This window comes from Rhineura floridana, chromosome 11 (genome assembly GCF_030035675.1).
Source record: "Rhineura floridana isolate rRhiFlo1 chromosome 11, rRhiFlo1.hap2, whole genome shotgun sequence".
Taxonomy (NCBI): domain Eukaryota; kingdom Metazoa; phylum Chordata; class Lepidosauria; order Squamata; family Rhineuridae; genus Rhineura; species Rhineura floridana.
Genome location: NC_084490.1, coordinates 28,436,607 through 28,453,903, shown reverse-complemented (window position 1 = coordinate 28,453,903; position 17,297 = coordinate 28,436,607). Strand labels below are relative to the sequence as shown.

The 17,297-nt window shown below is 40.5% G+C and overlaps 1 protein-coding gene across 5 annotated transcripts in view; it reads right to left on the bottom strand.

Moving 5' to 3' along the window:
• LOC133367154 (butyrophilin subfamily 3 member A3-like) overlaps positions 1-17,297 on the bottom strand; it is a 46,926-nt gene that overhangs the window by 29,393 nt on the left and 236 nt on the right. For 4 of the 5 annotated variants that reach the window (XM_061591012.1, XM_061591014.1, XM_061591015.1 and 1 more), the window contains exons 2-9: positions 16,244-16,325; positions 12,977-13,076; positions 10,716-10,816; positions 8,314-8,667; positions 4,012-4,296; positions 3,645-3,743; positions 3,030-3,056; positions 1,691-1,717 (exon numbers count right to left, since the gene is read on the bottom strand). In XM_061591012.1, coding sequence (XP_061446996.1) covers positions 1,691-1,717; positions 3,030-3,056; positions 3,645-3,743; positions 4,012-4,296; positions 8,314-8,667; positions 10,716-10,785 — 862 coding nt within the window. In that variant the 5' untranslated portion in view covers positions 10,786-10,816; positions 12,977-13,076; positions 16,244-16,325. The remainder of the gene's footprint in view (positions 1-1,690; positions 1,718-3,029; positions 3,057-3,644; positions 3,744-4,011; positions 4,297-8,313; positions 8,668-10,715; positions 10,817-12,976; positions 13,077-16,243; positions 16,326-17,297) is intronic. The other variant, XM_061591013.1, reaches the window with a different exon arrangement.

Sequence of the window (17,297 nt, the reverse complement as noted above, 5' to 3'; positions counted from 1 at the left end):
ATTATGTTTTTTCAGGTCATAAGTCCTACAGTTACTTTAAGCATTCTATTGTAGTTCAGAGTCCAGAAAGTTTTCTAGTAACGTTATACCAAAATCTGCCTCCATTTTCCTAAATGGTTTCTTCCCCCACATTTCCATTTTCTGCCTCATTCACAGGGGGGGTCGAGAATTTCTTTAATGCAGAGTTGAGTTCAGAGTGCAGAGTTGAGTTCACCTACAGTGGCAAAGTGGCAAAGGGTTGTGTGCATGTGCATGAATGCATTTGTTTTCTATTAACATTTATCCAGGGTACTGCAGCTCCCCAGTTGCTTGTGGTGAAATATGAAAAAAATCCAATTGGAGGAGTTGTGATGTCTTCCCCTGGATTTGAAGTGTGGGAAGCCAAAGAGAATGGCTACTGAGCACCGGAGATTGATGCAACTGATGTTGCTTTTAATGGAAGTCCTTCCTTTTACCTAATAAAATGTTTTGCACTGATTTCTTTAAAAGTAGAAAAACTTCAATTCCAAAAAACAGTAACAGCTCAGGCATAGAGAATGCAGCCTAATGTCTTTTCAGGAAATGTGGATCAGTTTCAACAATTAAAGCATGAGGATGTGGACAAGCTGCTTGTAGAAGTGTGGCCAAACACCATCCATCTTGACCCTTGCCCATCTTGGCTTCTTACAGACAGCTGAAAGATATTGACTGAGTGGGACCAAGGAGTGATGAATGCTTCATTGGAGGAGGGAGAGGTACCATCCAACTTGAAGGAGGTGGTAGTGGATTCCCCTCTTAAGAGGCCTTCTCGGGATCCATAAGTGTTAAATAATTATTGCCCAGTGACAAATATCCGCTTTCAGGGTAAGTTGCTTGAGAGGGTGGTGGAAGCCCAGCTTCAGGCATGTTCAGTGGAAACTAATTACCTTGATCCATTTCAGTCTGACACTGAAACTGCCTTGGTCGCCCTGGTTTATCGTCTTTGTCAGCAGAAGGATAGGGGGAGTGTTACTCTGCTCATTCTCCTTGACCTCTCAGTCAATACCACTGTCGTTCTGGAGTGGCTCAGAGAGGTGAAGGGTGGGGGCACTGTACTTCAGTGGTTCTACTTCTGCCTCCAGGACTGTGTCCAGAAAATAGTTTGGTGGGACTGTTCAGTGCCATGGGAGTTTTCCATAGTGTCCTGCAAGTGTCCTGATTGTGTCCCCCATGCTAGTTAACATCTATTTGAAGCTACTGTAAATTGCTTCTGGTGCCTCATGAGAAATGATTCATGATAAAATAAATAATTGCAACATCTTATAAATAAACAGATCCATGTCTGGACGCTTCCCCTTTGTAATGAAGATGGGAGCTGCAGTGCCTTCTTGGTTGGAGTCCCCAGCCTGTGGAATGCTCTCCAAAGTGAGGATCACCAAGCACTCACTTTTGTGTGTTTTCACTTCAAAATGGCCTTTCCTTCTCACAGGCCTTTTAAAAATGTTAACTGAGCTTGGCTTTTTATTATGTGCTTTAATCATTTCTCCTGTTCTAACTCTTGTTGTTTTTCTTATGCTGCTATTTACTGATGTTTGTTCTCTTTAATGTGTTTCATCAGTGTTCCTGTTAGCCATCCTGAAAACCATACAGATAAGGGGAGGTATACACTAAAAAAGTAAATAAATTTTGAACAGTAATACAGAAGATGTACGTATCCTTAAAAGGCATTTACCGTTTTTTGTTTCAGTCTTCTTTTTTTCTGCAGAAAACAAAATGCATTGCAACGTTATTCATTAATTTATATTTTAGGCTGGAACTGTATTTATGTAGGAAGATTTATAGACCACTTAATCATAAAACACTTTAAGTGGTATATAAAATAAAATTATTGTTAAAACACAGCTAAAATTTCTAAAACTGTTTTTAAAAGTATATGTAGGATTAATATCAATAAAGCATAGTAACATCCTTAATACATAGATGACTGAATTATATATCTAGGCAGACATGCCAAAATAAACAGGTTTTCTAACCCAATGTATAGCGTGGGCACCTGCTGAATGTCAATAGGCTGGGAGTTCCAAAAGCAGAGGTGCTGCCACACTGAAAGATTGTTTCCTCACAAATGCAGAACAAAAAGATTGAAGCTGTCAAATAGGCATGTATGAGGCAAGGCGATCTCTCATGATCTCTGAGCAATCTGGGGCTGTCAAGGGGTGAGGCATCAAGCAGGAAGGAGAGGCAGTCATTGGGCAGGAAGAAAGAGAAACTGTGGAAAGGCCTAGGCGAGTAGTAGGGACCTGCCTGATGGGCTGTATCTTCCAAGATAAGGTAGGGGTTGGAGGAGATGCCTTTGGGTGTGGGGTGTTACTTTTCTAGCAACTTTCCTACCTGGCTTCTACTTCTGTGTGCCTAATACCTGCCTCTCCTTTCTTCCCAACTCTCTGCCCCCTGAAGGAGCACCCCGCAGGATCAGATCCTTCACACAACAGCTGCAGAGAGGAGGATTTGATCCTATGGTGTGCTGTTTCAGAGTGTGAGGTTATCACACAGGAAGGAGGGGCAGACATTGGGCAGGATTAGATCCTGCAGGGTGCTCCTTTGCATGAAGTGTGAATAAAACTAATTCAGACAACATACAAATACAATTTAAAACCAACAAATAAGCATAACAACAGGCAAATAAAAAACACAATTCTTTAGTTTTTCAGAATATTTCATGGTAAATTGAATACTGAACAAAATTAATCTGGAGAGGTGAGGTCTGATTGAAAGGGTACAAAGCAACCTTTAGAACTGTCAGCTTTAGGTCAGATTCCTCAGTATCTGAAGAAATTTCTGGAATACCCAATTCAAGTCAACAGAAGTACTCTAGAGAAAGTGGTTTAAAACATTCAAGTTAATATTGCAGCACTCCTGTTCTATCTTTTGCTTTCAGCTAAGACAAAAACAGACATTCAACAGAATCCATTTATGGTCCTTTACAAATCTCCCCTGTAACATTGCAGTGAACTCCATTTTCCTTAAACAAAGATTGATATGTATAAAATATACTGTTGCAAATTGCTTACCGTATTGTGATACCTTCAAATAACTCTCTGAAACAAAATATAGGAAATTATAAAAATTAGGCAGTTTATACATATTGAGGGGAGAGGGAAGTCAAGCAATGAACATCACTGGTTTCTCTCGTCAAGGACTCTTGTGTTTGAACCAGGAATATTGTATCCTGAGTCTTTTTTCATGCACAAGAGGAAAAGGGGACTGTAGATTATCACCCCACGTGAGTGGAAGATGGTACAAAGCCTCTTGATTGGCCAAGAGTCTGGCCTTTTACTTTTGCCTGATCAACAACACCCTTTGCTGTTGTGCCTTAGTCTTAAACAGGACAAGCAAATTTCACTTTATTTCCATGAGCTGCCAACTATCTGTTCAGGACATGATCCTAACTGCTTAAATCTACTCCTACTTTCAAGCAAATGTCCTTAGATTGGGGTGACTGTGCTGGTTTAAGCAGTGATCATAGTCAACATGAATGGATTTAATTGGTGTGCATTTGTTCTCTGTATCCAGAAGTACACCACTTATTTTTTTATAAATTACAGACCCACATAAAAAAGAAGTTTCTATAATATTTCATGTCTACAATTTCATGAGATTACCAAAATAAGAGCTGAAATACTTACGTCCCAGTGTATACGTCACAGCAGCAACAAGACAGACGAAAAGGAGGAGAATGACTACGTAGGGTGCTAGCCAAGGTGGAGTGGCAGGATAAAAGGGATCTGAAAGACACATTAAAATCTTAGCTAATTTTCTTATTTCTCCAGGAGAAAAAATATTCAGGTTTCAAACAAAACAAAACCTTAATCAGAACTCTCCCAATGACACAGGGGCTGTCTTGGCCACTCATCCCCACTGCCTCCAATTCTCCTGAATGCCCCTCTTTGGGGATACACTGCCAGAAGGGAGGTAGAGCTGAGCAAGTAAGGGTGAATCAATGGTGTCCTTTCTGCCTGCCTCTCAGCTGAGCAGTGGATACTCCCTACTCACCAGAGATCAGGATTCTGGATTCACTCTCCATTTGTAGCATTGGGCTGATGATTTTGCAAGAGACTTCATTGTCGACTCCTGGTTCTTTCGTAATGGAACTGGAAACACTGAAGTTCCCTGCTGTGGTCTCTGCATTTGTAGTGTCTGACTCTTCCCTTCGGATTTTGCCATTACTGTCCAGCCAGAGAGCCTGGGGCTTTGGATACCAACCTTTCGAGCTACAGGTAAGATCAATCCCCTGACCATTATAATTCACCAAGGCAATGGTGGGCTCTATTCCTTTTGCTGCACAAAGATAACACCAGTTATTAATCTCCCATTGCCCCAAGTAGAACAAAACCTATATAGAATATCTGTACTCTGACAAAGCATTAGGAATGATACTAATTCCATCTTTTCTTTTTTTACAGTCTACATTTCTAAAATGTAGTTCTAAAAGCTAATTTGCAGAGTATTTTAAAGCTACAAGAGGATGGTTGCAATTGCATGGTAAGGTCTTTTCATGGAGTATTACAAAGGACCAAGAGTGGGTAAACTGGTCACTGATCTAGAGTGTGCATTTGGGGAACTTTTTGACAACTTGCATTTCTGAAAATGTATGTTTAATTTACTCTTGAATTATCTTATTTGTTTTATGCATTACATTGGCTGCCCATTAGCTACCGAGCTAAGTTCAAGGTTCAGGTTTTGGTGTACAAAGCTCTATACAGCTTGAGACCAGGATACCTGAAAGATCATCTTACTCCTTCTGTATACTATAGTCAGCATGGATTTTTCTCATTCCGCAATCTTAAATTGAAAATACCCCTCCTGCCATTCTGATCCTTCCCATAAGCTCATTTTGAAACAAAATCTTACAAAACTTAGAATCATAGAATAGTAGAGTTGGAAGGAGCCTATAAGGCCATCGAGTCCAACCCCCTTATAGTCCTGAACACAGTAATGCTTGCTTAACAACCCTCTAAATTTTCATGGTGATACACAAAACAGTCAGAGAGAATCAAGAGTTGAAAGTGTAAAAAGAGAGAGAAAAGACCCCTTTTTGACTTTTTTTTGTCAGAGTTCTCATAATCTGTTGAAATTAATTAAAAATCAGCCATGTTCACAGAGGACCTGTAATCCTGTTAATGACCTTGCCCTATACTCTGACCTTCATATTTTGCAGTTAAAAGGTTTAAAAAATACCTGGCTGATTTTTAATTAATTTAAGCAATTTTGGCTTGAACTCAATGATAATCTCAGGCATGCTCAGTAAGAACCAACTATCAGTGTTCTAAAAGCCAGACTCACAGGTGCTGGGCTTGCCTAATCAGGGGGCACACCATGCCAAACCTTTATTTCACTTGAGACAGTCATGGCTTCCCCCAGAGAATCCTGTAGTGTCTTTTGTGTAGGGTGCTGAGAAGACACTCCTATTCCCCTGACTAAGCTCCAGTGGCCAGGGCAATTTAACAGTCAGCCACTCTGATTGAAGCTCTTTGAGTGACACAGGGCATCTCCTAGCAACTCTCAGCACCCTTCACTAACTACACTTCCCAGGATTCTTTGGGAGAAGCCATGACTGCCTAAAGTGAAATAACAGTCTGGTGTGGATGTGGCCAGGGATTTGGGTGGGATGCTACATGTGCCTGCTGTAGAATAAAAAGGTGGGGGAAACACTAAAAAAGAATGATACAGTTCACAATGTTTTCCTTTTGGAAAATAAAGAGGCTTTCCCTCTGCCCAGTGCCCCCCCCAATCTCCTCCCCTCCCCTTCCTGCCCTCTTCCTCCCCCCCCACCCCTTCCTCAGGTCAGTTTCACCTATCCTAAGCATGATTGCACAGGAGTAAATCCCACTGAACTCAAAAAGCATGCAAATGATCAAACCTGCCCTTCCCTCCTCCTCCCTCCTATCCCCTCCCTCTTGCCCCTTCCCTCTCCCTTCCTTCACCCCTCCCTTACCCTCCCCCATCCCCTTCCAATCCCCTCCTTCCCCCTCCCCCTCCTCATCTCCCATGGTTAGTTTTACCTAACCTAGGACTACGACCTGGGAGATCTGCATTCGAATCCCCACACAGCCATGAAGCTCACTGGGTGACCTTGGGCCAGTCACTGCCTCTCAGGCTCAGGGGAAGGCAATGGTAAACCACCTCTGAATACCACTTACCATGAAAACCCTATCCATAGGGTTGCATCATCTCTCTTTTGCCCCTTCCCTCCCCCTTCACCCCTCGCCCTCCTTCTGCTCCCCTCCCCCTTCTTCCTTCCCTCTACTCTCCCCTCCTCCCCTCTCCATCCCCTGTGGCCAGTTTCACCTATCCTAAGCATGATTGCAGGGGAGTAAATCCCACTGAACTCAAAAAGCATGCAGATGATCAATCCATTCTCAGCATACATGCTCAGGATCCCATTTCTTATCTCCCAGATTAAAAAGCAGGGAAATTCGTTAATAGGCAAAAAACCTTGCAGTTTAAGAATGTACCTGTGCTATAGCCAACATATATTGATATACTCTGCACTGCACTCTTAATATGATTTTAAATATGTTTTGTTTTTGTTTTAGGGTAGGATATAAATTTAATAAATAATAAATGAATTCAATACATTGCAATGGTCATTCGCTACAAAAAATCTGACTGCCTGACTGGGTTGTGCATTTACTTTTGATCATTTAAAAGTATAATTGTACATTAATCCATTTAGGCACATGTCTTGACAGATTTTTTCAAATTTTGCATTCAAATATTTGAAGATCATCAAGAATAATTCTGAACAACTTTCCTGTGTTTAGAAGCCACATCTATACCTGCAAGCTTAAACCTGTTTTTAAACCAGTGCAAGTGACATGGCTTCATCTAGAAACCCTGTGTATGGTAATGGTAATGATGCCAAGAATTTCATTGGAGAGGATAAGACAGTGGCAGTTGAAATCAGCCAGAAAGCTCTGAAAAAGATCTTCCTTTGATTGGGTAAGGACAGGCCTCCATATTTGGAAGAGTTTTTGAAGGCCAAGTGATTAATCTGGTACTGCATATCCACTATGTGGAAATCACCTACTGTCTCCTAACAAACACTTGTAGGAATGAACTGTGATGCAGTGACATGAATGGGTGGAATTACAAAATGACAATGTAATTTACATAATTACTTAAATCACATAATCCCACAGACAGCAAGATGAGTGACTTAGTTTTTGGTTGAACATGAAATGCAGTGGAATGGAAACAATGTTGCATGCAGTGAATACAGGGTGGAACGGAAATCAATTCCCTTTTAGACATACCCCATGTGAGTTTGTCCCTGTAATTCTTGTATCAGTCCCACCTATGCCAGGGGCCAAAAAAGACAAAGTAAAGGTTTTTCTGAATACTTGAATGAGTTCCTAGTTATGCAGGAATTTATTGCATTGTAGAATATGTAGAAGTGCACAATAGAGTGTAGTAACCATGTACGGTATATTAAAAGAGCATTAAGACTATTTAGAAATGCTGTAGATTATTTACTGCTAAACAGGTGATAGTGTTTATATGAATGTAAAGCTGGTAAAATGTAGTGGTTCCAGCATAAGAGGGAAAATGCATGCTAGAATAAAATTTCTGTTTTATATGTATATGCTGTTTTCTAATACATGTTCATTTTATATTGATTAATATATGTTTAATATTGATCAGCTAAAGTTATATATTTCCCCCAAAAGAATTTATGCATTCTATTTTTTAAAAAAGGCAATCTTCCCCTCCCCCTGAACTTCATGATGAAGGTTGAGCATTCAAAACCTCCCATGGGAACATGGGAATTTCGTAAAAAGTTAAACTCCAGAAAGACATAAAACCAGAGGAACAAAAATCAGGCCCCCTTCAAGGCAGAGAAAAAGGAGGCGCCAGGCAGCACATGAGGAGAGATTAAACCTCCTTTCCCTCCAGATAGTTCAGATTGTGAGCTGGCTGAGCAGCTTCGCTGTGCAGCCAGCACTGACCCCCCCTCCCCCCGGTAGCACAATGCTACAGTGCTGAGGTTGGAGATGGGCACTATAGCAAGAGAAGGGGATTGAAAGTTCTGCTGCGATGAAGCATTTGGCTTATCTGACTTTTGTTCATTTTGAGGGAAAGACTATTCCTTCCTGAACCATACTGCTCAGTTTGGGGACCAGCCACATTGTCCTCTTCCCTGACAAGTGCTTCAGGTGGAGAGGGGAGGCTGAACTCCTGCTGTGACTCCTAACTGGTCCTAATTGGTCTCATAGGCCCTAATTAGTCCTGTCACAATGCTGGGGGTTTTTTGGGGGGTGGAATAATGATAATGTTGATGATAGTTCAACTCACCTGCCAAAACCAACTCAACAACCATCTCATCAAACCAGTCTCCAAGGTGGATCATACAAATGTATTTTCCTTGGTCTGAGATCTGGCTGTTCTTCAGAAGCAGAGACATGTTCCCTTTATTAAGCTCAGTATGAGAGAGTTCTGTTCGACCCCAATATCTGTTATCCTGTGTTTCTATCCCATTTCGATTATCATAAGACTTCACATCAATTGTTTCTGAGGAATTAACGAAGATCCACTGGATGCTGATGCGGGTGCCGTCTGATATTCTTGGTTTTAGCTGACATGGCAGGATTACTTCCTTTCCGAGGAAACCAATTACAGGCTTTGGAGGTGGAATGATTGCAAACTGAGCTTTGGGAATAACAAAGCAAAGGTTCACCTCAAACAGATTCATTACCTGTGCAGAAAGTAAGTTCATTTGCAGCCAGCAGCCTCTTCCCAAGTTTGCCCATCTACAATTTCCATCTTTATGTTTCCCAGGACAGTGTTCAGGTGTTGGTTAAAAGAGAGGGAAGAGGAAGGGATTGTTGCTTCTGCAGGATTCACAGAAGAGATGTTTTAGTTCTGGTTTAATTGCGCCAGGGCTAGGCAATGTGCAGCCCTTTAGATATGGTTGGACTCTATCAACCCAGCCTTCCTGGCCATTTGTCACTGATGATAGGCTTTATAATCCCAGTAAGTCTGGAATTACACAAGTCTCTAGCTCTCTACGTGTATTATCTGATTGTGCTGGTATCCTGCTGAAGGAGAACCCTTACACATTTCCTTTACAGACAAACATATGCAGTACATGTGATCAGCTGCAGTATTAAAGGCAGAGCTAAAAACTCTCCCTTTTCTCCATGGAATCATAGAATTGCCCTGTATCAATAGGGTTTCTATAGTCCTGAACTCAAATTCAGTGTGCCACTTGCCTTCATGCCAGCATTCACTTTTTAAAATACTATGTGTTGCTGCTAGATTTAGATGTGGAATTGTTATAAACAGGAGTGGAAGAATTTGCTTGGTCTGCTTTTCACAATGGACTGACTCAATTCAGCAATGAACTTGCTTGCAGATTCGAACAAAGTGTCCAACTGGATTTTGCAATGCAGGTTCAGTGTGCAAAAAGTGTGCACAAAAATATGTATTTAATGGTTAAAATGCATATTTTACAGAAAGGTGCACTGGAAAACACTGGAAAAACATATGTTTGGGAGAAATGTGTATACTACTATTTATAATTTAAATGTGAACTTTTCATGCTTTCTTCTAAAACATCCACACCTAACAGAATGGAACAGACCTGTGACTGAGGGCCAACAAAAATGCAACAACACAGACTTAGTTGATCTGTCCATCCCTAGTTATAAAACACAAATACAACATAATTTTGCTTTCAGTTTTATTTCTCTGCATCCTCTAGAGAGAAGTATGTTGAAATGTGACTAATAAATATAAATTATAAGTTAATATATCTCTGCTAGGGTGTTTTTCCAGTGCAGTAGTAATTGCTAGATATACTGTCCAGTAAAGGCTTTGATGCTGAACTTTTAATAAAGTTCTTCCTATTTTGTACATTTCTTTTAGGAGAGTTTTAGTCGTCAGTTTTACAAAGGGTAAACCCAAGAACCAGTTTTAAAAGGCCTCACTCATAACATTTTCCTCGCTGGTATTTTCTTTCAATATTACCTACAAGGCTAGCAAGTAAGCAATAATAAATTTGCACATATTTAAACTGTTTAGTATATTCAAATGTTGACTGGACAGGGCTTATTTTTTTCTTTCTACCTGTTTGGGTGACAGAGTCTGTCTGAGCTACCCCCTATCAAATGATTTGAAGTTAGGTGCCAGATAGGAAACATGTAGATCTAGTATTTTATACTAGCAATCCGAAAAAGGTACAATGTCTCTATGTGTCAGTTTATACTATGTTCAAGCTGCAAGTTCTTCTCAAAATAAGAGTGGAGACTCGGGGGGGGGAGCTTTGGTGGTGGTGTGACTGCACTCTTGGTTGCTTTCAGCTGCCACTCCCCACCCCACCTCTCCAAACAAGTCTCTAGAAAGAGGGCAACAGTATTGCCTTCAGTCTGATTTGGCTTCATGCCATGAAATTATATCATTACATGGTGCTGTCAATGAAGCAATCGGAGTGAAGACAACGATTCCTCCGTTTTCTGTGGAGCCTGGGGTATGGGATATGGCATCCACCACCAGCAACTACAAGTATGATGAGGGTCACTGCTAAGTATGCCTTGCCTCTGATTGTGCATCTCCACTCCAAATATGAAACACCCACTGTCTGCACATCTTACAAACAGCATGATGAAATAAGGGAGCATTTTTTGCTCAGCTCTATCTTACACACATGTATTACCCAAGTGCTCATTGCCATAGATGTACAAAAGCAGCTTGCTTACCTGTTATTATTAGCACATGGGAGACCTGTAGAAAGATCAAGATGCAAACAGCCATTGATGAGGAACACATGGGTCAGGAGATCAGAAAAACAGGACTGTACCTGTGCAGTTGTGGGAAGGAAGAAAGTTTCAAGATCTGCTAATCACCATTTATTAACTACTGTAAACAGTGATATTATCTCTATATAAGCAGATACAGATGGTGGTGGTAGTGATGACAACGACGATGATCAATAGCCTGCCCTTCACCAGTAGGTCCCAGCATGGGTTACAAAATCTAAAAAATATATTTAAAAAATTGAAACACATTTCAATCACAAGAATAGGGTGGGGTCTGAAAATATGACACTGTAGGCCTCTATGTCTGGCTGTCGAGATTCTCCACAGGTCAAAACCAGCTTCCCAGCCACACTCCATTTCCCCTGGGCCACTGTCATGTTCCTGCTTATATTGTAAATATGGTAAGTGCTGGTTATATAGAAGATATATGGTAAGTGGAGTGAGAGAGGAGGGGGAGTACATGAGCAGTAGAATGCTGAATGATTGGCTGAGCGTTTGAATGGCTGGGAGTATAAATGGAACAATGACAGTTGAATCAGGGTGGGTTGTTTTGGTGGTGTTTGGAGGTGGTGGTTTGTTGGTGAGTGAGTCGGAGTTCTGAGGCATTTAGTAAGAAGTCAAGTATATAACAGAATATAGATGAAACCATACGCTTGTAAACAAAGTCTGAAGTAATCTTGTTATTTCTAATACTTAATAAATATTTCTTGGTTAAATAAAAGCCTGATTCCTTTAGCTGGGATACACAAACCAGGTGGAATAGCAAAGTAACCAAGGCTGACCAGTTTGTGTCGAATGGTGGCAGCGACGGAATGGAGGAAATTGTATCCAGTACCATAAAGAAACCCAGGGCTGTATGCTTCAGAGTCAAGGGGCTGCAGGGTTTTTTAGAAATTACCTATACCCATTGACACAAGGTATCAGAATAGCCAGGCAGAGACTAGGCACAGTCTATTGGCTAAAAGGGTTACAGAGTGTCGGGTAGTGTGGCCTAGCAGGGGGATCTGTTGAGATCTGTGTTAGTGCTGTAAAGGGTAAGAATAAACCTGACATTCCTGTCTGCTGGTAGCCACAAGTGAGAGCTTCACAGGTGGTGCTGGGGAAGGACGTCACAGCCACCTCTCTTACTAGTCTTGTTTTGCTCCCTCTTTGAGAGTGTTTGTCTGGCTGAAATGCATCCTTGAACCCCAAGGACGTCTTGCTTGCCTGGATAGAGGACATACAGGGTGTCGAAGTGTGTGTAGGAACTAGCCTACTGTACAAAGATGACATTTCACATTTATTGCTCTGGCCACTTTGTCCACCACTGGAATCTGGCCACTGGAAGGTTGCCGAGAAGGGAATGTGGCCCTCAGCCTGAAATAGATTTCCCGCCCTCTCTATGTACTAATGGCAAATTCAGCACTGTGAATGTGAATCCTTAGGTAGCCAACATCAGACTATCCACACACACACACACAAAGGTATAAGCAGGTTCATGGGAGTCCCAAGATTTGCAGAAATATTTATTTATTATTTGATTTATATCTCGTCCTTCCTCCCAGCAGGAGCCCAGGGTGGTAAACAAAAGCACTAAAAACACTTTAAAAATCATAAAAACAGACTTTAAAATACATTAAAACAAAATAACTTTAAAAAATTTTCTTAAAAAAAGCTTTCAAGATATCTTTAAAAAAAGGTTAAAAAACATATTTTTTGGGGGGGGGAGGTTTAAAAATGTATTAAAAAGCAATTCCAACACAGAAGTAGACTGGGATAAGGTCTCAACTTAAAAGGCTTGTTGAAAGAGGAAGGTCTTCAATAGGAGCCGAAAAGATAACAGAGATGGTGCCTGTCTAATATTTAAATAATTAAATAATAATTAATTAATTGAATAAATTTAGTAAATAATTAAAATAAAATAAAACTTTAGAGAAACCCTATCCTGTCCCCTCAAAAAATAGTCCAATGAGGACTGAGCAAACTCAGCAGCCATGGAATGCTGACTGCTAAGCGGTAATGGTGCAATATTCTGGAAGAGCTGGCTGGCTGGCACTTTACAATTTGTGGCAGGTTAATTTATATTCCATCTTCCTGCATAAAATATGTTCAAGGCAACTTAAAGTAAATAAAATAAATAGTACTCGACAGTAAATAAAATGAAAACAAACTCCAAAGGCAACTTTCCAAAAAATCTAAAATAACTCTACTAGACAACTTACAGTGTTAATTAATTAAACAGTAGACTGTAGACCTGTGCAACTCTCATGTCTTCTTGTCTGTTTAAGATCTCTCCATGTTCAACATGTGAAAGAAATGTATCTGAAAATATATCCATCAAATAAACAAAGTAATATGATACAGAAATTTAGTTCAATCTGTGCAAGCCTCTGAAGTCTATGAAGATAACAACAAAAAGTTCAGAATCAGAAGCAACTATAATCAAAAACAGAGTCATAGAAAAAAATAAAATGGTAGCATTTTCAAGAATATATGTATTTATTGTTTATAAGGCTGGAGTCAGAGGAAGTTAGTTACACTTAGACCCACTAAAATTAATGTGACCAGATAGTCACAATTAACATCTCCATTGATTTCAATGGAACTAAGGCTACAGTCCTATGAACATTTATTTATTGAGTATAAGTAAATAAATCAAGCTGAGGCTGAGTAAACCTGCAAGGGAATGTGCTGTAAAGCACAGCTAGCACTACAGTCCTATATATGTCTACTCACAAGTAAGTGTCATTGAGTTTAATGGATGCATTCATAACTAAGTTCTATAAGGCTGCAGGTGAACTTCTTCTGAATCCAAACCAGTGGTGGCAACACCTGCCATCTCCAAAGATGGAGCAATACATTTTTGTATGTTTGTTAGTGTTCTTCTTACTTTGCTTCTTTTCTGTGTTACTACTGTTTCCACAGAGAATCTAAGAAAATTATATTTCTCTCATTATTCGTCCTAGAAATCAGTGTCAAATTTATTTTTATTAATTTCAGAGCTTTTTTATTGGTCAATGGCATATGATGGTGAAGACAGCCTTTTTTGTTTCAAACTGGAGGTTATGCTCTATTTATATTTTGGCCGCATTAACAGTTGAATCTGAAACTGCAGTTTGATAAAAAATCAGGTAGATTACAATATGTTGCTACTTAAGCAATTAGCTCATGGGAAAACAAACTTGGCCTACCCAAGATTCATGTTTTCAGCTTGCTATGCTTAAACTACTCCACTTAAGAAAAGGTGGGCATGGTGAATTAACAACATAGAGCATACATAGATTTTTGCTAGAATATATTTCACCTCCCACTGTTTCATCTTGTGCAAACCAGGGCTGTGGAGTCGATACGCCAAACCTTTGACTCTGACTCCGACTCCTCTATTTTTCTACTGTCCGACTCCGACTCCACCCAAAATTGCTGCTTGTCAATCAAAATTTATTTGGAAGTCAGAGTCGGTACATTTCTACCGACTCTGACTCCGACTCCACCCAAAATTTCTCCCGACTCCAACTCCGACTCCACCCAAAATTGCTCCTGACTCCGACTCCGACTCCACGACTCCGACTCCACAGCCCTGGTGCAAACCGAGACACTCCTCATGTCCATTGGAAAGTATTCTTCAGAACTATCATTGCCTTTATTCCACAATTGTTTTTGGAGCTTTATACTAAAATTGCAAAGTAAATCAAACATATTTAAAGCAGAGCTTGGAAAAGTTACTTTTTTGAACTACAACTCCCATCAACCCAATCCAGTGGCCATGCTAGCTGGGGATGATGGGAGTTGTAGTTCAAAAAAGTAACTTTTTTGAAAAAAGTAAAAAAAGTGACTATCTGAAAGATATCAACTGCTTTAATATAGTTGCTTCCTCCCTGCTAAAAAGAGATCAGCACAGCACGTCTTGTTTCTGTTATTTGGGCTGACTGCAGGTGTTGCCACCACTCACCACTTGCTCAGAGGCACATGTTATGAAATGCTTGCAAGCTACTCAGGAAGTGGATTGGACTGTGAAAGACCAACCCAAATTGTGTTTGCATTTTGACTAATTTGTAGGGCATTACAATATCTCAGAAAGGAGGTCAGGTCTCCTGCTCCCCTGGTGCATTCACTATAGCTGCCCAATTTCCCTGCTTTCAAAAGCTTGATAGAAATATCTGTTGGCTATAGGTACATTCTTAAACTGCAAGGTTTTTTGGCTATTAGTGAATTTCCCTGTTTTTATTCTGGGAGGTAAGAAATGGGATCCTGTGCAAGTTTGCTGAGAATGGACTGATCATTTGCATGTTTATTGAGGATAACTAAAACTGACCATGGGGAGGGAAGCCTGGGGTGGGCAGGGGAGGAGGAAGAAGGAAGAGGGGAGGAGAGGAAGAAGGGAGGAGGAAGGGACAGGAGAGGAGAAGGAAGAGAAAGGCAGGTCTGTTCATTTGCATGCTTATTGAGTTCAATGGGATTTACTCCTATGCAACCATGGCTAGGATAGGTAAAACTGACCATGGGAGGGAGGAGGGAGAGGGCACAGTAGAGGGAAGGAAGAAGGGGGAGAGTAGAGCAGAAGGAGTTGAAGGGGGAAGGATGGAATTGGAAGGGGAGGGGGAGGGGGAGGGGGAGTGAATGGGCAAAAGCGAGGTGATGGGAGGGAGAAGGAGGGGAGGGCAGGTTTGATCATTTGCATATTTATTGAGTTCAATGTGATGTATTCACTTTCGTGGCTGTATAATGATATTTTTAATGATGTATTCCTTTCAGAAAGTAAAGGAAAACAGCTTTGCCCAGTGCCCCAAATCCCCTCCTTCTCACCCCCCCTGTCCCCAAATGGTATTGCATCCTCTCCTCCTCCCCCCCCCAAGCTCTGGGTGCAAGTGAGGGATTGCCTTAATGCAAAGCAAAGGCAGAGGCTTGTCAATTTCATGTTAGTAAAGCAAAAACAAAGGCTTTTCAGTTTTGAGATGGGAAAGCAGAGAGGCAGGCTGGTCAGATAGTAAAGTTTGATGAGGTTCTTTTTTTAAAAATCTGGTGTTGGGAAAAGCTGGGAAAATGTGCAGCATTCAGGATTGGTCTGCAATGATAGTGAACCTGTGGACTATTGGGAAGGCCAGTGCCAAGTTCAATTTTAGTAAGTTCAATTTCATCCATCCCTAGTCAGGAGTCAATGGTATGTGCTCTCTGGTCTAGGCTACTTTGCTTTTTTATTTTGTTAGGCTCTTGATATGAACTGCTTAGGGCACAGAATATGTGGGGAAATGGTACACAATAGTTACAATGATGCCACTAAGTTTTTGTTTTGTTTTTAATTTCTTTTAGAAAATTGGAAGCAGTTTGAAAAGGGGATTGTAACTTGTAGTATGTAAATTCATTCCAATGTCTCCTTTTGTCATATCTTCTATTCCATCTCTAGCACTGGTTTATTTGTGATTCATTATTATTTACATAAAATGAAGGCATTTAAGTGTTAGCTAAAGCTACAGACCAATATGCACACTTACATGGGAATAAGTCATGTATAGGATTGCACTGTTGATCAGATAGCCTGCATTTTATGTTCTTATAGTGTCTTCAGTTAATAATCTGATAAGAAAAAAAGTAAGATCTGATAAGTATACCACCCGTTCCACCTCCCCTGTAAATAGTGGGAGGGGGTTCCCCCTTCCCCACATTGCTTCATCATTTCAGGAGACTGAACATCTTGCTCAGCCTCTAAACAGCAATACTAAATTTTAAAAGTCACAGAAAGCTGTGTTATGCATCACTATGTATGCATGTCACAGAGGTAAAATCCATTTAAAATCCACAGGTAAAATCCAGAGTGCCCATGCCACTCACTCAGCCACTTTCCTCATGCAAGTGCCAATGGTAGCACATTAACAGCTAAGATATTGAGTTTCCCATGAACATACTGAGCTATAAGAACCCAAAAGCTGAAATGTCCCCATAAACAGAAGAACTAGCTCCCATGCAACAACTGCATTCTGTAAAATGAAAAACTGAAATTGTGGAAAGGCTCTAGAATAGACTGTACTGAAATAAATGAATATTTGGTAAATACACACATCATTAAAGAGCTTGAAAAGAAGGAAACTCCCTTCAAGTTCAAGTTGATAGAGAGAGAGATGGTCACAAGACACCCCCCTTTGCACATGTTCCAAAACTTGGTGCAAATGCTTAACCTGTCCAATGACAAAGTTAACTATGTGCTACAGGGCAGATATCATGTGCTGATATAAAATGGGAACTGCAAAGCGGCAGCCATTTTATTTCCACTACAAATGAAGGCTACAATCATTAGCAAACAGACTTAGTGCAGTAAGGAAGGATTTTTGCTAAAGGAACACATCACTCTTATTCCTCTCTCTCACACATACCTGCATCCCAATGTACATTTCCCATGAAAGCCCCTGAAACCTGCTGTCAAACGTATGTTTGCTTCTATGGCTTGAAGTTTTCTCCATGATGGCTAATTGTTTCTGTACCATAAATAGAGGTGACGGAAGCCTCCTTTAACCAAGCCACCAATTCATCATTAAACAAGCACATTCCAAT